The following is a 25,214-nucleotide window of genomic DNA, read 5'->3' as shown; positions in this document are numbered from 1 at the left end:
TACGAAACGGCCCTTCCTGTGACGCTCCACACAGCATATTCCGTCAGCCAATCAGCAAGCTGGCATGGCGCATATCTTGGATCGCCACCACATATTCGCGAAATGGCAGATTCATTGCACTGGCTTCTGTACGCTACCGCTCACTTTCTTTTTGAAGCGCTAACGTCACAATATAGCTGCCAAGGACGCAAAAAATGTATTAGTCGATAAAATTTGCAGCTCCATGTCACGTTTCGTCATCTTGATGAAAACGCAAAATTTCATTTCGCAAAACTTCCGTTTCCCGGCACAAATTTCAAAGCACGTGAGCTCTCTACAGTCAATCAGAGAGTCAACACGGCGGATAATGGCGGCCGTGCAGCCGCCATGCGTGTCGAGAATAGCGCCCCTAGTCAGGCCGCGCCGCCGGGCTCTTTCTGTAAAATTCACCTGAGGATCGTTGTTGAGTTCTTCTGCCAGCGTTTGCTTCGTCGCCGTTTCATGGTAAGGCCACAGCAAGTTCTTTTGCGCGTTGTTGACGACTTATTAGGCAGTTTTAGTTAATGGATGGATTGATGGATGTTATGAGCGTCCCCTTTGGAACGGGCCGGTGGGTTGCGCCACCAAGCTCTTGCTACTATGCTGCTTATATCCTACCTAGGTTAACCAATGAAAAAAAAAAGACCTATGAACTACCACGTCCCAATTTTCTGATCCCCTATTGCGAACTGTGGTTTTGTACGTCTCCGTCTTTTGTCGTTTCCCTACTTTTCTTCCACCAATCCTCCAATCGCCTCTTACTAATGTATATTGCGGACCTGTTTGCTTTACCACTGCTCCCGCTGAACCCAAGGGCTTCAAGGAGGCCAGTGGTGCCTAAATCGACCGCTGGGTAGACGTCTTCACATTCTAATAAAATATGCTTCGTCGTTTCCCTAGCTTTACCGCAGCAAGCACATGCTTCTTCTTCCTTCTTATATCTCGCTTTATAGGTGCGTGTTCTAAGGCATCCCGATCTCGCTTCGAAAAGTAATGAGCTTCCCTTTGAGTTATCATAAATGGTTTCTTTCCTAATTTCGTTTTTTCCCCTTAAGTAGTTACTCATGGCAGGTTTCTTTTCCATTGCCGCCACCCATGAGATTAATTCAACCTCTCTGACTTTCCGCTTGCCCTTCTTTGTTGCTGTGTTGCCCACACCACAGGCCGCATACTTGCTGGTAAGCTTCCTAGTTCTTTTCCTCCACTGTGAATCAATGTTTTGCCTGTACAGATACCTGAGCACTCTCCCAGCCCATTTACTTTCTTCCATATTCCTCAGCCGTTCTTCATATTCAATTTTACTGTGAGCTTCCCTCACTTCAAAACTAGTCCAGCCCATATCCCCCTGCACAGCTTCATTTGTAGTCTTCCCGTGAGCGCCCAATGCGAGGCGACCCACTGACCTTTGGTTCCCGTCGAGTCCTGTGTGTACCCCTGATTTAAAGCAAACAACCGCATTTCCAAAAGTAAGCCCTGGAACCATTACCCCTTTCCACATACCTCGGAGGACCTCGTACCTATTGTATCCCCATAGCGCTCTGTGCTTCATTATGGCTGCATTTCTCTTCCCCTTGACTGTTATGGTTTTTTCCTGTGTTTCCATATATCCATTGCCTTCGTTTATCCATATACCAAGGTATTTATATTCTATTACACGAGGTATTTCTTGGCCCTGTATCTCCACTGTCTGTTCACTGTTTTCATTGAATACCATAACGCCTGATTTTCTAACACTAAATTTCAAACCTAAATTGTTGCCTTCCTGTCCACAGATATTTGCCAGACGTTGAAAATCACTTTGCTTGTTAGCGAGCAACACAATGTCGTCCGCATAAAATAAACCTGGGAGTTGCTGCTCTATTACTGAAACCTGCCTGTTTGTATGAGAGATTAAACCCGATATTACTTCCTTCTAGCGCCCTCTCCATCCTCACCATGTACATCATAAACAGCAGCGGGGATAAAGGGCACCCCTGCCTCAGTCCCTTGTTGATATGAACTTTCTCCGCGCTCCTCATCCCTTCCTATTCAACGCAAACGGTATTTTCTAGGTAAATCTCTCTCAAAAGCTGTAGACAATCGTTACCTAAGCCTTCCCCTTCTAGAATATCCCACAAAATGTTGTGGTCCCCGTTGTGGTAGGCTCCTGTAATGTCCAGAAAGGCCACATACAACGGTCTGCTTTCTGATTTTGATATTTCAATACACTGATTAAGAACACACAAGTTATCATCCAAACGCCTACCTATTCTAAAGCCATTCTGAAGCTCTCCCAAAATGTCATTATTCTCTGCCCATGCTTCAAGCTTTAATTTGATTGCCTGCATTGCTAGCCTGTATATTACCGATGTAATGTCAACGGTCTATACGAGTGAATTCTGTCTTTCTCCCCCTTACCTTTATAAATAAATTCATTCTACTTTGTCGCCAACTGTCTGGTAATCGTCTATCTTTTAAAGTTTTTTTTTTTTTTCACCAGAGCTTCCTTACTTTTTGGTCCCATTTCATTTATCAGCCTAACGGGAACCTCGTCTAGCCCTGTGGCTGTGCGCTTAGGAATTTTCTCTTCCGCTTTCTTCCAGTCTAAATTTGTCAGCACCAGCTCCTTTTCCACTTGGGTCTCTTTCATGCTCTTTTTTTCTTCAAATACGACCTCGTCCTTGCCTTGAAAAGATTCGGCTGTTACTTTTTGGATGTAATTTATTGCCGCTTCTCCTTCCAGTCTGTTTTCATCTTCGTCTAGGATAAGTTGTTGTATTGTTGTTGACTTCTTGCCTAATAATTTTATGTGATTACAAGATATTCTACGTGCGGGCTTCTTTTTCTCACGTATTTCTGACAACCAACGTTCACTTTCACCTTTTAATTTTGCTTGTACCAGTATTTCAACAATAGACTTTTTCTCCCGGTATATTTCCCATTTACTAGGTACTTCATCCTGTGGCAACTGCGCCTTCTTTGCCTGCCTGTGCTCTCGAGATGCTTTCTGTCGTTCGGCGATCGCTTCTCGTATCTCCTTGTTCCACCAGCTTTTCGGTTTCTTTTTTCCTTTCCAACGAACATGTTGTTTCTCTTTCCGTATTTCTGTCGTTATTACACTTAGAAGCTCACCATATTCCCACTCCCTACTTGGCCACTTGCCATGTTCTTCCTCAACTCTAGTGACTATATTTGCTTTTTGTTCAGCGTTCAAATTTGGACTGGCAAACAGTCCAACGCAAACATATACGGCGCCATCTAGATTTAAAAGCACGAAGCACTGGAAAGCCAAATCCACATGAAATGAGGAGCTGATTCAATGACGAATCCGCAAGTGTGTCCTTAAGTCAAGCTTATCCAAAGCCACAGTTCCTGCGGTAATTACGCATGTATGTGTTTGGTTTCAGTGTTGTTCTGTCGAGAGTCGCGAGACACACCGATTATTCTTAGCATGCCACGATCGAGTGTTCTGTGGGACCCATATTACCTGTCCTTTTTAAGTTGGGATGACATAGATACCCTCATGCTTCGGGAACGAGAGTGACCGCGCAGGTTGTACGTGTCCTCAAAAAGCGGCCTGCTCAACATCGAGGCTATTCCAGAGGGGACGTTTCACCAGCAATTTCGTTTCCAGAAAGCGGATTACCCACTTCTTTGCACTTTTTTGCAACGGGCGGCCATCATGACATCTGTCCGAATGGCTTCAAGGCGAAAACCTCCTTCAGGAGGTTCATGTCGTCGTCGTTAGTTGAGCGCACACGCATTGTGACCACAGCACCGACCACACTACTTTCTTTTTCCCGCGGAAAACGTGACATGCATCGGCTTGACATGCGGCCACGGAGTAAGACATTTAGGAGGGGAAACTCCCGTCAGCGCGAGCGAGCGCGGGCGACCAGATAAGGTCTCAATTGTTGTATGCGCCGAAGGGGCCATATACAGTGGCGGCGCCATGCGGCGCGTCGGAGAAGCCGCAGCAAAAAAAAAATGCAGCGCCCGGGCAGGCCGCTCTGGCGCGCTCTCAACGGCGGTAATTTCTTTCCATGCCGCCAGGCGCCGCCAGCACGATAACGGCTCCGCGGGCTTGTGACTTTTTCTGGTCACCGCAAACAGCGCAGTTTCCACTCATAAATGTTTCTTGCTCCGTGCATGCGGCTTTACACCAAGCGAACGAGCGAAATACACTTGGGCGCCATCTCGAGGCGGACACAGCAAACATGAGCAAACATAAGCAAACCTTCTCGTTAAGCCTACTGCACCGCTTATCGAGAACGTATATCGTAAACAACGCCCATTAGTCACCTGTACTCCACTGTCGAAGCATCATCACACAAATCTAAAGCAAACACGAGCATTAGTGGGGAACGAATGAGCCGAACAGTGCAGGCCGACGGCTCGATAGATCCGAAGCGGGCAGCTCTCACTTCGACTGGCGCCGCCATGTTGCTTTACGTAAGGCTCCCCTTGCGTGCGTTAGCGTTCACCGCTAAATCTCGAAAATAGCGTACGTACGTAAGAGCTCCAGCACCGTTTATGTAAAGCGCATGCGCAGTGTGGTGCACGCAACGCTAACGCTAACTCTGCGTTTGCTGCTTAAAGCTATGTTCACACTACGGTCGTAACGCGCGTAACAGCTCTTTCGGCGTACCGAACATAACGGCTGTAAAAAAACGTTATGGCAGTTAAGCCGGCACCTTTGTTCACATTTACTGCTGCGTAAATTACGGCTTTTACGACAGGCCAATCAAATTTGGAGCTGCAGAATCGACGTCACCAGCGGTCCAATATGACTCCTGTCAACGTGCGAGCGCTGGCCGAGATCGAAGAAATTCACGCTCAAAACAAATTTATAGTCATGTATTCAATCGCCCAAAGACGACGAAGGCGACGCAGAAGGGTTTGGGTGCGGCAAGTATTTCTCAATAGGGCCGTGGACGGCGATTTTCACAACCTTTTCGCCAAGCTCCGAGTTGGTGACGCTGCGATGTTTCATAACTTCATGCGCATGTCGCCCCAGCATTTCTGCTTCCTTGAAAACCTAATGAGACCACTCATCGAAGTTCGGAGCACGCATCTGCGGCCATCGATTTCCTCGGCGGATAAACCACATGAACTAAAAACAGTCTCGCAAGGCGCACTGCACAAACTTTCATGAACACAGCCAACCTAATCGTGCGCACGGAATGTAGGAATGGCACTTCCTGCGCCCGGAGCTGTCTGCAGATGGGAGGACGGAAGTGTCGTCACCGGTTATTGAAAACCGAAAGCTTATCGGTCATTGGCTGTGTCGCAACGGTCGTAATATCACAGTCGTAAATGTTGCCGACCCTTTAACACTCTCACCCACGACTTTCGCGTGAATTGCGCACGTTGGTACCTTTACGTTCGCAGTCTGAACTAGACGCACACGCTTGTTGCGCTTCCGCTTACGCATGTTACAAAAAATCGGCGCCTAACGAACGTAGTCTGAACACAGCTTTACGCTATACTAAAACTGTCTATTCTCTTCGCATTTCGTTATGTCACTGTTAGCCGCATGATCGAGTGACGGCGGCCTTGCAGCCATGAACAGGTGCTGCCCATTTGCTACGCTGACTTTCATTTCGCATTCTTTTTTTTTTATGCGCAGCAATGAGCGGTGGTGCTAGCGATAACAGCGACGCGGCAGCGTCCGAGGTGCGAGGCACGTTCGATACAATGACGAAGTTAGAAAATAAAGATGGTTCGTTAAGAGATGCGGCCTATGAACACACGCCGTTCGGGGTATAGAGCTTTATGTTACGCGCAGCAACTGCTGAAAAAGTATGGTGCTTTACTCTTGCAAAAGAAATGTAGCTATTTCTAAAGCGGTACACATGCAATAATTGCAGTATGGCAATAATGCGCTCTCTCAACCTCTATAGCAGGCTATGTGCGCTCGAGCGTTGTTAGCGGTTCTGCATTGGGCTGAAGATACGTGTTTTCATATTTTAATTGTGTATGTAGTCGTTACCGTAGAAAGTTTCTTCTTTATTAGCATTTATAACTGTGCTTCCTTAAGCAAATAATACGCATTACATGAAGGAACGCAGCATCTCCATTATAAAGCTTTGCAGGCTCCAGCATTGCTTATGCGAAGGAACGTAGCGTTTACATTCAATAGCTTTGAAGCCTCCAGCATTGCTTACGTTCTGTCTGTCATTCTACGTATTGCAGGAATCTCCACCATTTCCTCAAAATACACTGTACAGCCAATGGACATCATGCGTACTCAAGGGCGAAATTCCAAGAATCAGAAGGCGATTGCAAGGCTTCGAAGACAGCAGGTGAAGATTCCCAAAACAAAGGGCTTAATTACAGCTGTTTATTGACGGACACACTGGCTTACACATTCGAGATGAGGATGTTGTTGCGTGCTCAATTATTTTTGCAGCCATTTTATTTCGGCACGCAACAATTCACATAATTTTGCTACCCTAATTCTCCCTCCTTCACAGAAGTATAAGAAAAAAACGTCATATTTTTTTCCTTCTAAGACAATCCCATTTTGAGCAAATTAATTGCTGGCGTGTATGTGCAGGGTTTTTTTCATTATCTGGATAGTTGCAACGCGTCTTCTATCTGTTTTGCATGTGCAAAGTTATTGCCATCGCGCCATTAATTTCCGACTATTCTCCATTATACCAGTGTCACTGATATTGGCTCCATCGCGCAGCTTGCACAAAAGAACCAATCGCGACGGAGAAATTCAAATCGAATTGGGCTTGAACGGCTTTAAAAGTACGCCGTGTGACACCCGTATTACTTGCATATCGCCGTTTCTTCCCGTTTTCATGTATGTGCCTCTTACAATCTTGCTGCAAGAAATTGTCTGCCAATTTCGTGCTCTTCACTGTGCAGCAAGTTGATTTAAGAAACATGGCACATTTATTTACGACACACCTTTTGGCGCGAGTTGCTAGACGTACAATATCATAAGCGATAAAGTTCTACTTCCTCAACAGTTGGCACGATTGTTGAGCTAAGTTACAGCTTGAAACAGCAAATATGAATTTAAATAAAACTAACATGAAGTTAAACACTTTTGCGCACCCGTCGTCACGTCGTCACAACATATACACAGCGGCACATTCGCCTGCATGAAATCACTCGATTTAGGCAACGTTATGGGTGACAAAAAAAAAAGAAAAACGAAACTGAAATTAGGGCCTCCAAGATTGAGCGGCGTGCGCGACCATCTTGGAGGCTGGTGCATTTCGCCGATTCCGCCAGGTCGGCTGAGAGCCAAAGTCGGCCGCAGGCGCCTATGGGAGCGTCCATTCTTCCTTTACATTTACTATGTTACTCTATGGTTATGCCACATACGCACTCACCGGCGCCTGGTATCCCCTGGCATGCTGTAGACGCTGCGCAGGAGCACGGGTCTTGCGAGCTTGCCATCGCTCTCATTGCTTCGCCCTTCGAACGAAAACTGCAACTAATAAAGGTCTGTGTACATTTATGAACTCGCATTTGTGAATGTGCAAAGAGGCTACCACTGCTTCTTATGGCATCTTCGACTGGTCGCATTAAAGCGGTTATAGCATTTCATTAACTGCTTCACGAAAGCTTCGCTTCACATATATTCCAATATGTGCGTTGAATGTACATTCTCTCTGAAATTTATTGGTGCCGCATCCGGTCGCAAATTCGTAGCTAAATATATCGCTATCTGTGTTAAGTTGTGCTCGGCGCGATGAGGCGCCTTTTGTGCGTACTTATGCTAGCGACAGCTCGCAAGAACGATTGTGCGCACGCGTACGCACACCTTTTTATTGCGATAGCAATTATATGGACACCTCAAGGGAATTTTCGCCTGCGCTGCCAGAGAGGCACCATTCAATCCTCTGAACCCCTACCACACCAACGAGCTTTGGGAGAGAGCCTTGGCCAGCTCCGACCTCGAGCATCAGCAGCGGCTGATTGCAAGGCCGCAGGACGCGGCCCGAGCTCAAGGCATTCTGGAATGAGGGCGCCTCTGTGAAGATCCATTTGCCTAATAAAAATTTTTATTCTCGCCCTCTCTCATCATCACCATGTGTCTCCGCATATATTTAGGCATACGTATGCTATATGCTTATGTATGCCGTATATGCGGGCTATATTGCGACAATATTCAATCACTAAAGCTACCCATAGCAGGTCTTACATATTTCACTAAATTATTCCTCAGAATTTTGAGAATGTCTACTCGCAAACATATGTCAAGAAACACAACAATCACAGCACATGCATTTTATCTTGAATCCACTCAGACTATTATTAAATGTTCGAAACGATATCAGTGCTCAAACCTGAAAGTGAGTGAATTTAACTTGCGCGGCTCTACGCACAGCGTAGTAGCGCGCATGCGATGTCATTACAGGCCCTACAAGGCCTGTGAAAGTTTTGAAGGGTCCCAGAAATTTTGTCGCACCCGCGTATGTAGCGTCAGCGTTAGTCGGACCCGCGTATAGACAAAACACCATCCGAAAATTTCAAGCGCAATCCTAAACCTCGCGTACCCGCCGATCGGTGCTTCTCTCTACCCGCGAAACTGCCATTTCTTTAGAGCGCAGCTCTTATGGCTGTTTAACATGCTATGACTGGAACGACGAAAGCCGGTGCAGTCGCACGCGTCCCAATGCGATTTTTAGAGGGCCCATTTCACATGATTGCGACTTCAACAATGCGACTGGTGCGACGTCCAGGGTTGCTTACTGTTAGGTTTCGTGGCAGACGCAGCATATTTCTTTCATTGTAATGAATAAAACGTTTACATTATAACATTATTAACTTTTCTTGATTAGGAGCAAGTAATATGCACATTTAGTAATTTAAGAACGTGTTAAGATTTGTTTTGGAGTGCGCAACGGCGGTTTGAAGTTCAGTGCGACACGGCGCACGTAAACAGCTGTTCGCAGGTGGTTAAGCGCTGTGTGCTGTCTCATCTGACTTCTATGATCGTTTCGTTCTGCCTGCGCTACAAGAATCTACAAAATGACCTATCAAGAAGTTTATATAGCTACCCTCACCACATATGCAGTATTCGGAATTCGGCTGTAAAAAGTCGTCGTGTCAGCCCAACAATATCCTCGCGCAAATCGTGCTCGGCGTCAGCTTCTGGAGAAATGATGTGTGTATATTGCTAGTGATTGCGCATATGCGGTGCCTGCTCGTAGCCATATTCTTGTGACAAACGTAACAACAAGCACCAACCCGAAAGCCCGCGTGTGCCCTTGAACGAAGCCGCAAATGATCTGTGTGATTACTGCACGTGTAATGAAAATTGTGCTGTGAAATTCAACATTAGCGCTAGCCTGGTTCGTCCATCGCCGTGCGTGTGCTGTGAATATATATATGGGAGTCCTCTCTAGATATTTCTAAAGGCGCAAAAGCCAAGGCTTCAAATGTTTTGAGCAGTTACCGTCACTTTTGTAGAAACCTGTACGTTGTAACATAGCATTCTAAAAGACACGCTTCTCGTCCACTGTGTTGTCGTGTGTCTCGCACTGGTTGTATACTCTAAGCTTCTAGCAAGAAGAACATATCAAAATGCGCTATCCATAATGCAGGATCGTAGGCCCACGGCAGGCGCACTTGCCGTAGGGTTTTTCAGCTTTCTGCTCAGCTTCCCATGCACGCCGCTCACGGTGTTTTGTGGAAACAAATATTATAATATATTATTAATTTTATTAGATATTATAGTTTCTTCACTGTAATTTATAGCAATCATCCAGATTTCTTAAGCTAGCCATGCATTTAACCTGTATTAGATCAACATTCTTACGACATGCTTATGAGAGTCGTTTAGAACTAGATTGCTCAGCCAGAGAAAGTACAAGTGAAAGCCTCAATGTTTATTTCAGTTTGGTATTCATAAATAGATTATATTGGCAGAATTTTATGCCTGCTTGCATTTCCTGCAATTCAATGTTCAGAGCTGGAAAAACTGATTCCTTTTCTTGCAGTCGAAAGGCTGCTTCAATATCGATAGCAAGCTATAATTATACATTTCGAAAGTGTTAAGCAATGTCTACATCTCTAAGGTTATCAATGCGTTGTTGTTCCTCTAACACAATTAAGTTTTCTTTATCCCTCTCACTGACAGACAGGGAATGAAACTGTTCACTTTCATAAGTATCAGGAAGCAAACATTCTGGAGTTTGTCCTGAGCATTTGTCCACGTTCTATATTGTGCATGTTTGTATCAAGTTCTGGTGTTGCAATCGCAGTGATCTACGCATATATTTATATTGCAACAAAAAAATTTATTCAACTTTGTTTTCAAATCTACAATGTGGCCATACAGTAACGACCTCATTAATAGTAAAAACAACCGCAGGTTCAGTGTACGTGTTGGAATCTATGCGAAATGAAGTTTTTGTCAAGTAGTCAATTAAACCCTGTTAAAGTAACTGCAATATATACAATTTGTCCTATTTTCAACAATCCAACCTGTCATCTTTTGCAACGTTTGCTTATTCACTGCATAGGTAACAACCTTAATGTCATGTAATCTTTATGCACTACACTGCTCACAAACTATACCGAAATGCAAACGGCAGTTAATGTAGATGCACACTGCCAGACATCAACACAGTGACATTTTTTGAGGAAGGAATGGTGCGAGATGTATGCCGATGGATGAATGACATGTGCTTATGTACTCATTTATTTATATACCTCGTAGGCTGCAAGGTTGGAGTATTAATAAAAAATTAGTTACGAAAGGAAGAAGGGCACAATATTAAGAAAAAAACAGCAAAAAAAGCAGCACCAAATTAATACACCAACTAGCCCGACATGTTTTACTGGCGCAGCATTATACAATACTTAACAAACAATAACAGAAAAAATTACCGCCTATGCACCCTGTACAGATGGTGAACCAGCTAAGCTGAAATGTTGGGCCCCGGTGTTTATCACTGGATTAATTGCGACGGTTTCTTTAAAAAAATTGAATATGAGTTTTTACGTGCCAAAACCACTTTTCTGATTATGAGGCACGCCGTAGTGGAGGACTCCAGAAATTTCGACCACCTGGAGTTTTTGAACGTGCACCTAAATCTAAGTGCACGGGTGTTTTCGCATTTGTCCCCATCGAAATGCGGCCGCCGTGGCCGGGATTCGATCGCGCGACCTCGTGCTCAGCAGCCTAACACCATAGCCACTGAGCAACCACGGCGGGTGACGGTTTCTTCACGTCTTTCTATATTATCGGTTATGTCTGTGTATCTTAAAGAGGTTAAGGACTCGTTTAGCTTCGGTGTATCACATTGTTTATTTTTAATGTCACACATCGCGCTTTGCAAGATCACCATCATGGAAAGTGCAATGATTGGTTCATTGTGTTAATCCAGCAGGCCCATCAAAGTCTTTCTGAATTATGTTGCGAATTTGTGTTTTGTAAGGCATTAATCATAGTACTTATGAATCGGTTATGCACTGTAGTTACCAAGTTACACATCGGGGCAGCACATTTCGTTTAATTAAATACAGGCACACATTTTTGAACCTCTTTGAATTTTTGAATTTCCACAGAATGATAGCTTCTTCCTTTGCCATGCACTCTCGACATCTGAGCGTGCATTGTAGAGGAAGAAGCTAGCATTCTGTGCAGATCGGCTGCCTAGAGAAATTATGGAAACTGTAGATCTAAAAACGCTGGGAAAATTTTGTCAGCATGGCCTCCCTTAGAAATGGATGCATTTCCTGTCAGGAAACAGATTAATTTTTGCTTCTCCTTTTTGTGTATGTTGGGTTTATTGCTTGTCATCCAGCATTTACTTGGCGTGTACAATAAATTTTTGTTGTTAGAACATCTCGGTTTTCTTGTTCGTCCTATGTGTTCTCTGGTGCCGTTTGCAGCCAGGCTGTTCTTTATTTTTTAGACTGCAACAAGTTACTTTAATGGCCCTTATGATGCTGCTGTGAACCTTATAAAATATTTTATTTGGCCAATGCAGCAAGAATGTATAGTGTAAAGCAGTGAGAATAGGATACGCTAACTTCTAATTAAAATGTTTATTACGAAAATGCAGTGATTTATAGAGGTTTCCAGAAAGTACTACAACAATAAAATCTGATAAAAACTAATGCTTGATGAAACCAAACTTAAAAACGGGAAAGGGAGAAAATACATATAAATATACAAGTCCAGGGAAAAAAACCTGTGATCACCAAGTGCGTATGTGGCTACCTTCCGAAAAATTCGTTTTTTTTTCCCAATGGCATGGAACTGGAAGAGTGTGCTTGCATAAGCAAACTGTCAGTCTGTCTATTGGAATAAGAACAGTGTTTCTTGAAAGGTGCGGGCATGCAGGACTGGCGATTGTAAGGATTTTTTCCCGCACTTGGAATTTTTCTGTATTTTGTTTCTTGTGTGTGTGTGTGCGTGTGTGCGTGTGCGTGTGCGTGCGTGTGTGTGTGTGTGTGTGTGTGTGTGTGTGTGTGTGTGTGTGTGTGTGTGTGTGTGTGTGTGTGTGTGTGTGTGTGTGTGTGTGTGTGTGTGTGTGTGTGTGTGTGTGTGTGTGTGTGTGTGTGTGTGTGTGTGTGTGTGTGTGTGTGTGTGCGCGTGCGCAAGCGCGCGCGCGTGGATTCGGATGTGAAATCAGGCCCGTGGGCTGAGGTATAATTCTGCTCCTGTGAAGCCTCATGATTTTATTAACTAAAGTGCAACAGAAATACGATGGACGAGAACGAAGTGAATACACATAGCGCTTCGTTCTTGTCCGTTGTCTGTCTGTTGCGCTTTCGTAATAATGAATACGCACCAACTCTTCCAGTTTTCAGCTTTAATGTCGGGCTTATAAGCCCGCTTGTGTCCTGGAATATCTGCATGACTGTGTATCCTGTAATTTAATTTTTGGCCATGTGCTTGCAAGTCGCATGTCAATCTTCTGATTTTCCTGACAATCTCGTCTGATGTGCAGGCCCAAAGAGTTTCTCGTGAATCTATGCAGGTGTGCAGGGGAATAAAAAGTAGTTCAGGGTGTAATTTGCACTACAAGTGCTGCTTTGATTGCTTTCAGTTCAGCTTTTGTAGGTGTAGGATGGCCTGGAATGGTACTCACTTATATGGGATTTAAATTTATGTAGTGTGATACTGCTGTTACGCTGCTATTGCCACATCAGTGTACTATATGTGGCTGATGTTTGCTTGCGTCTTCGTGATTAGCAACCTCCTGTGTGTGTTTGGCAGTTGCATATAGTCTCCTGGCCTATTTGTTTGCCCCCATATTGCACGGTATGGGCCTATTGAGTTTGAAGTTCAGGTGTTCCCGAGGTTATTTCTGAACGGACGGGTAGTCGACTTTGCATCTCATATGCTAGCTGGCACAGTATCTTGTGACCAGGTTCTGAGCTCTTGAGGCAAAGAATTTGCGCTGCAAGCTGCAACTCTACTCTGCCTAGGTGCTTGTTCGTTTCCTCTTTCTCATAGAGGTCTTCAAGCATGGTAAAGTTGGAAAGACCTGTTATTACCCGATGCCTGTATTCGATTAGTTGTCTTTTTTGTGCGCTGCTGGTAATTCATACCGTACAATATCTTGGGCACAAGCACAGGGTCTGAGATTTTTCATAGTATCCACTCGTCCATCCCCCCTGATTTCAAGGTTATTCTTTTCACCAGGTGTAGAATTTGAGTCCAGGCATGGCATAATTGTTTCACCCACGTGCTGGCTCTGCCGTCATGGTTTTACATTAGCTGAGCATCTGTGGATGTTGACTTGCGGGTATATTTGTCCAGCTATGTGGAGCACAATGTGCAATCTGTAGTTCTTGATTCTAGTCTTTTTTTCCGACATCGATGTAAGCTGCCTTATGAGAAAGCGAGAGGCCTGACTGGCCAAGCAAGTCTGCGGTGTTGTCGAGAGCTTGTTGCATCATTCTTTATTTGTGTATAAGATAGCTTTTCCATAAACTGTAGTGCACCATAAGCTGTAGTAGTTCTTGTAGTATTCCTGTGTTGTTGGTGTGGGTGGGCCAAATATACCTCCAACACTCACCTGGAATTTTCTGTCTTTCACAAAGTTAGTGTTTAACTTTAGTGCTCTAACAGGAATTTTTTTGCTCATCGTTCTTCTTATTAGAGTAGCACGAGGAATTAATGTTAAAAGCCTCTTCACTCTCTTCATTCTTTCATAAGCGGTATTACACAATACCCTGCAATAAAGTTTCTGCTGCTTATGGCCCACTTATATCTGCCGGAAGGGACAACTTTTGTAAAAGGTTTTCTTTGTGCTGTGTGTGCGATGTAGTATGAGCATTCATGTCTTGACATTTATACATCTGTATAACCAGCTTCCTGACGGAGTACTTGCTATACCTGATTACGCTTATCTGTGCAATACTGTTGAACAATAGATATTGATGCAACGAATGTTTACACACTCGAATTATCGCGAAAGATGGTTGTTTTACAATTGTGCCCTTTGCGTTCGATTGGTGTTACATTTTATATAAGCATGCCCCCTATGCCATAGTATTCGGAAGTTTAAGGATTCAATAAATGATGACGAACTAAATCTAACTGCAAGAGTTTTTTGTACCTATGATTCAGATCGAAATGCGACTTCCATAGCTGGCGATTGAACCTGTCGCCTTGTGTTAGTAGCAGAATGCTATAGCCACAGTGGCAGGCGAATAAATTGAACAACAATCTTGTTGTCTACAGATATGTTTTTTTTTCTTGCCTGTATGTAGGTAAAACTAGCAATATGTGTGTCACTGCAAAAAAGCAGTGTGTGGTCCTTTACTAAATAAACCACATATTGTGTATAGTTGAAATGCAGAAACTTGTTCTAAAATCTCCGGGTGATATTTTCTTGCAAGTAGCTCGGTATTTCATTACTTATAAAGATAGTAATCACAGCGGATATCGTCATATGAGTTGGCACACTAATATATGTGATCACAAACTTATTAGAAACGGTTATTAGAAACATGTAAGGCATGAGTGTTTCTGCACACTTGATCAGCTCTGAACGTGCAAGGACTGCTTGTACTTAAAAGTTTCAAATTTTTACAGTAAGGCATGCAACTGGCTGACTTCGCTGCAGAGTTTTGATTTGCTTTTCTGTAACATGTCGTTTTCTACAGTTTTATCCCCACAAGAACAGGCTGTTTGCCTGCTTTTCGTATTGTGGCACGAGTTTGACATGACGGTGCAGGAGGGTACGTTGTCCCTGTGCCACTATATAGCAAGCGAATAATTTACTTTATTATTCACTAAATCACTGCTCCTGCAAGGGGCGATGGCGAGCAGCTACGAGTAAAGCTACAACCAGACGTATGCGTTGTAACGCGTCCGCACGCGACGTGCTGCCTCGACGTCGCGTCGCGTCCGACGGAGGAAGAGGGCGCGCACCCGAACGACGCACTCGTTGCGGCGCTTCACCGGGCGTTCCGCCGCAGCGGCGCAGTGTTGCTATGTTGCCATGTTCTAGCCTAGCCTTCGCTTAACGGTCACGCTAATCAATGTGTTAAAGATGGCAATAAAACGCAATAAGTGTTAACCTAAAATGTGTTTTTAATTACAAAAAAAAGATATTGCAGGACTCCTGGTGGTTCAGTGAGTGTAACTGCCATTTAATACGAGTATTGTGAACTCGGTGAAACCTGATCACTCGCGTTTTACGTACCCTGCGCGTGCTGCCCGCTGTGTCAGGTCTCGAAATTTGGCATATTTCGCTATTAACGCAGCCGTTACGGCTGAAGACTTCAGCGGCTGCCATCATAAACTACCAAAGCGCACGCGGAACGCCGATCACAACGAACGCAGCTACGCAGCGCGAAGAGTCGTTCCAAAAGTCACGTTGGTTAGCCGGGGTCACGTGAGGCGCTTTGGATGGGTGACGCGGGCGGCAGCTTCCGGCGCGGGCGCAGCAACTCTAGCAGCGCTAGGTCTCCACGCCGCAACGTGTCGACACGCGACGCAGACTCTGCGCCGGACGCCGGACGCGCCCAGACACTGTGCGGCGCGTTTGGGTGCATTCCAACGCGTACGTCTGACTGGGGAGGCTCGATGTGACCTTCCCTTGGATGTTGTCACCGCTGACACTGGTGGCACGATTTTCCCGCGAAAAGGGACCGCTCTCGTCGTTGGCGGAACGAAAGCGTGAGAAGAGCGTAGTGCTGCGCAAGACGGGCGACGATGGCTAGAATATGGTCAAAGAGTAGCGCGTCTCGCCTGTATGGAAAAAAAGCGCGCTACTCACAGCGTTCTCTTCCTGATAAAAACTGTGTACCTATATAACGCTAATACAAAATATTAATATGCGAAATGAAAACACGTATAGAGGTGCGCTCAAATTTCGCCTCAGGGATTTTGTAATCGTCAGTGATTTTTTTTTTCAGATCAAAGAATAAGGGGGGTCTATTGTGGCAACAGCGTTGCAGCCGGACTATTGTTGAACACTAGCACCGTGGACATGCTGTGGCGCCGCGTAGCGTAGTCCAACCATTGATGAAGTTCTTATCTGGGTGTAAAACGATGCACACAAGTAACTAACTTGGCACAGCTACGAAATGGATGTTAAGCAGCACAAGTACACAATGCACTATCGCTGACATAAACGCGATATGCACGTATAATGGTCACGTTATATAGAAATGCTCATCAGATGTTTTCAAGAGACTAGTACTTATGTAAAAGCAAATATTACTTCTTATTGCTGACAAGACAACCTGTTTGGAGTGAAATCACATCTTTACATTTCTTGTTGCTATCCAGGGTGGCCAATATCCTGCCCCTTTATTGCATAATCATACCTCATCCAGCAGTTAAACAATGTCCGGTACATTATGAACGTGCACAAAAATTAAGTACCACGACAGGCATCAATGGCGACAATCAAGGATCATCGACTTGAGACCTTTTAATGCTGTGAATTACTTTCACGTGTGTGTTCTGTTTTGATTCTTTTCCCCAAGGTAACAAATAAGCGTGCATCGGATGCATGAGATCAGCAAACGATTGCAAGCTCTAGCTAAGTCATTTGAGTGAGTTGGGCATGGGCTGGATGTTGTCAACGTAGTAACAACCAAGCTAGTTAATGTAAGGTTACAGTTTTTGAGCGCAGCACTTTGGCGCCCGTGCCTGCTTTGAGCCTCGGCGGCGTTGCGTTATAACATGTTATACCTCGTAACCGAGCGAACGCGGAGCGCAGCGTTAGATGAAAGAAAAACGCGCGATGAGAAAAGTGGGGGAAGAGTGGAGGAGAGACGGCCTGCGCATGGACTTAGTTGCCACCACGGCACCTGCAGTCGCGTGGGCGATATCATCTGCGCTTCAGAGGGTCTGGGGGTGGCGTGAGGTGGGGAGGGTTACGCTCGTCCGCGGCGTCAGCTGCTGAGGTCAGCCCACGATACCAGCATGTGTTAACGGGAATCACTGCTCCTGCAAGAGGCGATGGCAAGTGGCTGCGAGTGAGGCTCGATGTGACGCTTCCTTGGGTGTTGTCGCCGCTGACACTGGTGGCACGATTTCGCCGCGGTGAAGGGCTGCTCTCGTCATTGGTGAAACCAAAGCGTACGAAGAAAAGCGTGGTGCCGCGCAACGCGGGCTGTTCGGCGATGATGGCGGCGGCATGAGGTCAGATATGGCGCGTCGTCCAAATGGAAACAAAACGCTGCATGAGCTGCATGGCGGCTTCTGTGAATCATGCCCACGCGTCACCCACGCGCTGCCTCTCGCGATCTCCCGATTAGCGAGGCAGTCGCGCCACACATCGCTCCGTTTGCAATGTGCCGCACGAGACAGGTTGTCCCCACCAGCTAGGCTACTCACAGCGTTATCTTCCAAATCTAAACTGTATACATATATAACCATAATACAAAATATTGGCGCACGAAATGTAAACACACATACTGCTGCGCTCAAATTTCGCATTAGAGAGTATCGTAATCGTCGGTGAATAATTTTTAAAGGAGAAGTTCTTAGCATAGCATAAACAGGTGGCAACTTCCTGTATTTCATCTCAAAACAAACACAATTATCGAGAGATTAAGCTTTTCATTGAATATGTAACGAGATCGTAAATTTTGTGAAAAGGGTGGTGTAATTGGTCTCGCGTTTACCTTCCTTAATAAGTGGGTGTTTAGCGCGCACAAAACAATGGAATGAAGCCTAGGTTCATATGGCGCAAGACACAATATAGGACAGAAAACTAAGCCGTAACTGCTGTCACACCAATTCCGTCCCACAGTAGCTTGTGAGCAACGCGTGCATTTTCATTGTCCCAGCAACTTGCACTGGTCTCTACTAGAAGGGCATCATGTTTGCATTATAGATATTATTTCGTGAGCAATCCTAATAAACACAAAACATTGTGCAGGCTCCTTCATTAGCAACATGCGCAGGGCAGTACGAGGAAGGGGGAAAGTATTGTTGCCATTCTTTATTTTCATAATAAATTAAGAAAGAGTTGCTTGGTTCAGCTTAGTAAATGCGCAGTAAGTTATGCGTAAATCTGCAAAATTGGCGCGTCGTATTATCATTTAGTTACTGAACGAGTATCCAAACAAATGAGGGTAGCCCCATGAGTACTGGGAAAGGGAGATCAAAAATTTCCAGTCAAGCGGCCACACTGGTTCAGCCTCTCTCCCAAAGGTAAAATTTGTCCTTAGTAAAGCAGGTATAGTGGAAAATCGGGTAGGTTCAGCCTCTCTGCCAAAGGTAAAATTTGTCCTTAGTAAAGCAGGTATAGTGGAAAATCGAGTAGGCTTTCACATGCAATATCCAAATCCATACATCAGATGTAATATGTAATTCCTTCCCGTATTGCTCACCATTATACAAATCTTATTGCAACGCCGTGTGTCGAGTAATAAAACCTGAGAAATTAGAGCTCCGACAACTCATTACATCAAAAGCAACCTTGTTTGAGGCTTAGATATTGCATTTAAATCATGTGAATTGCGATCATGACATCATGCGCCTTCATATTGGTCAGCTTAGCATCAGTCGCTTTCTTCCTACTTCTTCAATCGATTACACCTTAAGTTATACGGTGCCCCAAGGCACTGCTGTATTCCTGGGGCCGTATTCTGTAGCGGTTCGCTTTGGAACCGGTTCGGTCTGGCTGTTGCCATTGGTCGGCGCTTCGTTGTCGTCATCCCTGATGGGCGGGCCGACAAATTTTCTTGACGTCACACAGGTTGTCAATCATCTGGAAAGAAACCGGTTCCCTGCTACGAGAGGAACCGCGGAGAAGTGGTTCGCTCGCGAGTCGCGCGCGGTGGCGAGCATGATGTCGAGGGTTGCTAGAGCAACCGTGGCTGCCGGCTAGTCTCGCGCCACATGACGAGCCGGTACCTAGACGAGACGAGACAGAGACGGCAATGGCGGCTCCTTTGGTTGTGCTGCTGGCGAGCGCCGAAAGACAACGACGCGACGAGAGGCAACGACGCGACGCGTTCGGCATGACCGAAGAAGAGTTTCGAAGGCATTTTAGGCTCTCCAAAGACATAGTGCAACGTCTTTGCGATGAGCTGGAAGAACATCTCGGGCCTCAAAGATTTCGTGGTGTCGACACTACGATGAAAGTGCTCTGCGCGCTGCGGTTTTTCGCCACCCGGAGCTTTCAACAGTGCATCGGGAATGAAGAATCGATTGCACTGTCGCAGCCTTCGGTCAGCCGGATCATTACAGCCGTCGCCAAGGCCATTACGGTTGTGGGCAAAGAAAAAAATTACCGACGATTGCGTTACTTCCTAATGCGAAATTTGAGCGCAGCAAATAAGCTGTTTCACCTTTTCGATAGATTGAGACAAAGAAATCGAGCAACACATCTATGCGCTATCACAGAATTTTTTTTATTTTTCACACGTATTCCTTTAACAAAGACTCCACTAGGTAAGCTTCTGCTTCGGCGGCACGCACCTCTGGATTCTGACGGCGACGGCGCTGGGCCTCTGCTCTGGCAGCTCGTTTAGCAGCAGCAGCAGCAGCAGACGGAGGACTTCCATCGGTCGTCTCGCTCATGGCTCAGAAAAAACTGGCAGATAATTTCGCAGTGGCGAACGCCAGCGGCAATTTCGGCTCGGGCGGTGCACATATACAGATCCGCCGCCACCGATCTGGCTCTCTGATTGCCACCGCACAGGGCGAACGGCAGCGGCAATTTCGGCTCGGGCGGTGCACATATACAGATCCGCCGCCACAGATCTGGCTCTCTGATTGCCACCGCACAGGGGTTGCATTGGAGGAGGAGCGAAGAAAGGAATTAAGTTCGAGCCGGCGCTTTGACAACCGGAGACTCGCAGGAAGAGGGGGGAGGGGGGCGGCGTGTACACCCAGCGGCAAACGATGGGGGCAGAAGCGCGCGCAGCAAGCGGACAACACGATAAAGGCAGGAGGGAAGAGATAGCAGCGACTGACTGATGCCGCTGACGCCGATAGTGAGTCAACCCCAGCTGCGGAGTTGGTTTCAGGGACAACGCCGCCGATGCCGACACAAACAATATGATACCCTCGCTTCCGCAGCGCTAAGAACCAGGTCTAGCCGTGGGAAGGTGGTCACGTATTCGTCGACGTGCCGGGGCCTACGTAAAATAACCGGCGCGTCGGCAACTGAAGAGCACCCTATCCGCCACACAAGAACAGGGGGGGGGGGGACCCTTTCCTCCTCTTTCTGCATGGCGGCGACGGTGTTCTATGCAGTCACGTTATCTTGACTCTCTAGCGGCGTCAGCGGCATCCAGCGGTATCAGTCGGTCGCTGCTAGCGCTGGGGGGATGAAAGGGGGGCGGAGCTGGTTACGAGGCCGACGACAACGCCGACGAGGACGCGAAACCCAGGAACGGACGCCAAAGAGCTGCGCTCTAAAAGGATGGGTTAGATTCCCATCCACGGCGCAACAGAAAGCCGCCGTCAGCTGCTGGCCCAACACACACGACGCCTTTGCTAGGTAGGGGTGCTCCTCGACAAATTAAACGAGTATTTCGCGCTGCTTCGCTGAAACATGAGGACCCAGCCGCCTGTCCTTGTGCGACGACATCGTTTCGGTTTCGGCGCGCGAACAAGTCCCAAACGTAAACAAAGCGAGGCAAGTTGTTTGCATAACGTATGGCACACCACCTAGCGACTAAATAAGAAAACAACACAAATAAAATTACAACTCCCAGTAGCCGTCTGCGCCGCAAGCTCACATTTATTACTGAAAATTATATTTGCAAGTGTTCTATACAAACCAATGTTTTTTTATCAAACCAGTAACATCCTTCGATTGCTATACCGTCCCCCAAGTACAATCAAAAATGATGACGTGTTCTTCCGGCAGGCCGCCGCTCGTTGGTTGGTTCTCCTCACGCCGCCCCGTTCCACTCTTTCTCCGAGTGACGTAATTCCGACGTAACAGCCAGACCGAACCGGTTCCAAAGCGAACCGCTACAGAATACGGCCCCTGCACGCAGACTAGAACAGCATATGCTATGCACAAGCATCCCTTTCTGTCACTATAATGTGAAGGTGATGCATATTTGCTGTCAGAATATTCTTAGAAGCGTAACCCTCTAGCATTCATTAAAACCTCTGAAATGTAAGGCTCGATGCGCAGCCTTTCTGGCGAGACAATTGAAGTTTATAATGGAAAACCACAGCGTTTGGCAGGAAGGGCACAAGTTGCTAAGTAACGGGTGCTTTGACATCGAAGATGATCAGTCGAGCGTGGCGCATGTCTCGCTTCGGACACCTTGGCTTCTTTAGTGTCCAAACGTTCTTTGCATATAAACCTCCTTCTAGACATACTGAACAGTGATACCGTAATAAATAAATAAATAAATTGTACTTATTAAACAATATTTCGAATTATATTCAGCATTAGATGCAAGAACCGCCGTATCTTTACCTGCTGACAAGCATAGTCGCCAAACGACGTGGCAGTATTCGTATATTCGTATAGCTTGAACAGTAAAATAGCGTAAGGACGGGGTAACCGAATGCCGCCCAACTCACCTTGGAGGAAAGTTGCTGAGAAGCCACTGTATGCGTTCAAGTAGTCCGACTTGAAGTAGATGTACAGCGCGCTGCCCTTGGAGGTGATCGTGGGTGGCAGAAAGGGGCTGCAGAAGCGCCCGTGCAACCGTTTTGTGCCGTCGTCCATCACGCTCCAGACTGCCACAAAGTCATACTTGCACTTTGGCTGCCAGCGAAGTAGAAATCGAGTTAAACGGCGATAAGGTATAAAGGAAATATGCAGTGTGATGCTGGTGCTAAGTGTCATTGGCGCATAATTTGCTCGTAAAGGTACGAGAACGAGGTCTCTCAAACAAAATAAAAGATGGCACAGTAAAAGTCTTCAGGGAGACTTCCAACGAGGAGGAAAGAAGGAAAGAAACAACGAGGAGGAAAGAGAAATAAGAAAATTCCGGGAAGTGAACCTGACGCACGTCATGGTTTGTTACCCTATACACCGGAGAAAAGAGATACATTCATATGAAGCAAACAGACAATGAAGCCAAGGAAAACATAGGGGAAATTAGTCGTTGTTTGAAGCAAAATGAAAAAAATGATAAGCTAAACGGAAATGGGTCAAGTGGAACAAAAAAGAACTCGTTGTTCTACCTAGCCGGCGCTGGCACTCGAACGAAGTGATTGCCGGCAGCTTTTGCAAGGTTAGCCTGCCGCAAGCAACATTATACTCCTTTTTCTCCTAGACGTGCACAGGCTTCTTGCATATTCCATAGATATTTGTTATGGGACGTCACGGACTCAGCTTCGTGCATTGCTAGCACTTAAACAAGGTGGAAACGATGGCGTCAGCACACCTTATCATCACGCATATATTGTTTTGCTTACCGCACTATCACTGTTACCGATTTGTCGCTAGGTGAAAGACGCGCTTTTAGTGCAGTCGTCACGTTTCTTGCTTACGCAGCTTCTGGATGGGCTAGTCTCCTAAAGTGGCGGCCACGATGACGTCAATGCAAACCATCTATTCGCCAGCATGCGCGCACGTGTGGGTGTTGTGTGCGCACACGCGGTAAGGCTTCGCGCAGTAACCGCAGGCCCGAACGGCTCTCAAAATCAAAGCATTTGACTTTTTCCGCAGAGAATAGTAGATGTCGCCCGCTCTGACTCGACTTACGACGGCGCCACGTTCCCGGTTTTCCGCAAGGATACATCTTGCTCTCAGGCTTTCCGATTGGATGCGTGTAACATTTACCTTTACCCCTTTCGTTCACTAATAATAGCGTCACATTACCTCAGGAAACCACAGGCGCTTTACGGAATAACATCACCGTAAAGGAAGAAAATGAATTCGTGAGCCTAATATCAAGGCACCAAGGCAAACATAACAGCAATTACACAACGGGTTGCTGGCTCAATTGTGACGGTAAGATGCCCGCGTTTAATTTCCCTATTATTTGCTTCCTTCTTTTGTTTTCTTTTTCTGTATATAAACAACGTAGCGGGCATTATAACTTAAAGCTTTTTCAATCTATGGTCTATTCCATTTCCGCCATTAGACCTCCGCGATCGTTCAAATTTTTCGGGCCACGGCCACTTGGCCTGTCTCGCGCTCGACGTCGTCAAAACAACGAAAACCTTCCATCTCACAATGGCATGTACACACTGAATATGGATGCTTAGGCTGAACAACATCAACAAGAACAAACAACATTTTAGAGAGAATTATTTCCGATTCTATGTCTTTTTTGGCGTTAGCCCTCCGCTATAGTTAGCAATTTCTTGGCCAGTGCCCAATTCGCCATACTTTAACGTGACATCAGAAAATCACAGAAACTCACTCCGTGCAAGTGACATATAAGCACCAAACATGTAATATGCTGGAAAAAAAATATATATATAATAGCCGGAGGCTCTCTGGTTCCGAAAGGAATAGCAGATGGCTGTCCGCTGTTTGCTCTGGCGCTGGATACTCGGAGCCACTGGTGAGAACGTATTTCTTTGCGTATAAATTAACTTCGAAACGGAGGATCAAGCGGACATTGACTATATTCTGAGCAAACACCACACACTCAACAAAGTTACATAAAGCAGCGTTTGCTCACCATCGTTCTTATTTTTCATGGTTTCCTGTTTGGTGGTAGCAAATACAATACTCGTTGGTCGAAAGTGCCCCTCGATAGCGAGACCTGAATTGATCCCGCAGCGCTACGGCAAAAGTAACAGAAACGCGGCTTATACAGCCAATCAGTTCTTCCTAAAGCGGCTGCCATCTTGCGGGCGCTAACGACATATATTAAATTTGGGATCAGCGTATGTCTCGCTACGGGTTTAAAAATCGGAGTATTTGTGTTTTTTCGAAATGTATTCCAACCGCTTTAGCGTTGAAAGGTTCCAAAGTCATTTCGCTCTTAGTAGCACGGAATCGTTCATTTATTAGGCGTTCGTCTCCAGAACTAAGTTGCTATACGGCCCATTAAAAAAAGGAAAAGGTCATGCAGAAACCATCGATGATGATTATATACGTAAGCGAATAGCATTGTTATACCGGTGAACGATCCCTAGATCATGAAATTGCAGCAGATGTAGTCAGGTTTAGGTAGGTGAGTTGTTGTGCGACCCAATATACGCACTAACACGAAAGGCGCTGCCGATAAGGCTACGATGATTTTCCGGCTGTTATACATTGGCCAGTTACATGGAAAAGGACCCAGCGTAACTTTTCCCCCGAATGGTAGGGCACGGGGACTTTCGAAGCGCAGTGATGGAAAGTGCCCAGACTTCTTGGGGCTTTCGCTTCTCGGAATCTGCCTTTTCTCAGGTCTTACAGTGCAACGAAGGGGTGCGCAATGTGCTCCATTTGCCGCTAGCCGAGCTGCACTTCGCGAGCGAGGACAAATACTCCGGTATCAACACTCTCAGCTTTTGTATCGTGGCGCAACGGTCGCGGCACGGCGCTCGGGATTGGGAAGTTCGTAGTCGGAATCGCGTGTTCAACGCGTTTTTCTTTTTTCTACTTTTTTCGCTTTCACTCCTTCCGTGTGCTATGAAACCATCCCCTCCCGTCCCCTTCCGAAGAGGTCTGCAAGACAGCAGCCGCAGTGGGAAATTCGAATGAAGAAGGAAAAAAGTTTTGTTTAAAGAAATAACACGTATTTAGACTCCTCACTATAGTGAGTTAAATAAAGAACTGAGCGAACCAGCGTGTGTATGTGTGTGTGTGTGTGCGCGCGTGTGTGTGTGTGTGTGCGTGTGCGTGTGTGCGTGCGTGTGGGCGTGCGTGCGTGTGTGTGTGTGTGCGTGTGTG

At 46.0% G+C, this 25,214-nt stretch overlaps 1 protein-coding gene across 1 annotated transcript in view; it reads right to left on the bottom strand.

Moving 5' to 3' along the window:
- The window catches only part of LOC142576540 (uncharacterized), a 206,108-nt gene that overhangs the window by 107,248 nt on the left and 73,646 nt on the right, over nt 1-25,214 (bottom strand). The window contains exon 3 of the mRNA XM_075686704.1: nt 21,953-22,139. Within this exon, the coding sequence (XP_075542819.1) occupies nt 21,953-22,139 (187 nt within the window). The remainder of the gene's footprint in view (nt 1-21,952; nt 22,140-25,214) is intronic.

Source organism: Dermacentor variabilis, chromosome 1 (genome assembly GCF_050947875.1).
Source record: "Dermacentor variabilis isolate Ectoservices chromosome 1, ASM5094787v1, whole genome shotgun sequence".
In the NCBI taxonomy this organism is placed as follows: domain Eukaryota; kingdom Metazoa; phylum Arthropoda; class Arachnida; order Ixodida; family Ixodidae; genus Dermacentor; species Dermacentor variabilis.
Note: the sequence above shows the minus strand (reverse complement) of the source record. Positions and strands in the feature narration are given on the sequence as shown.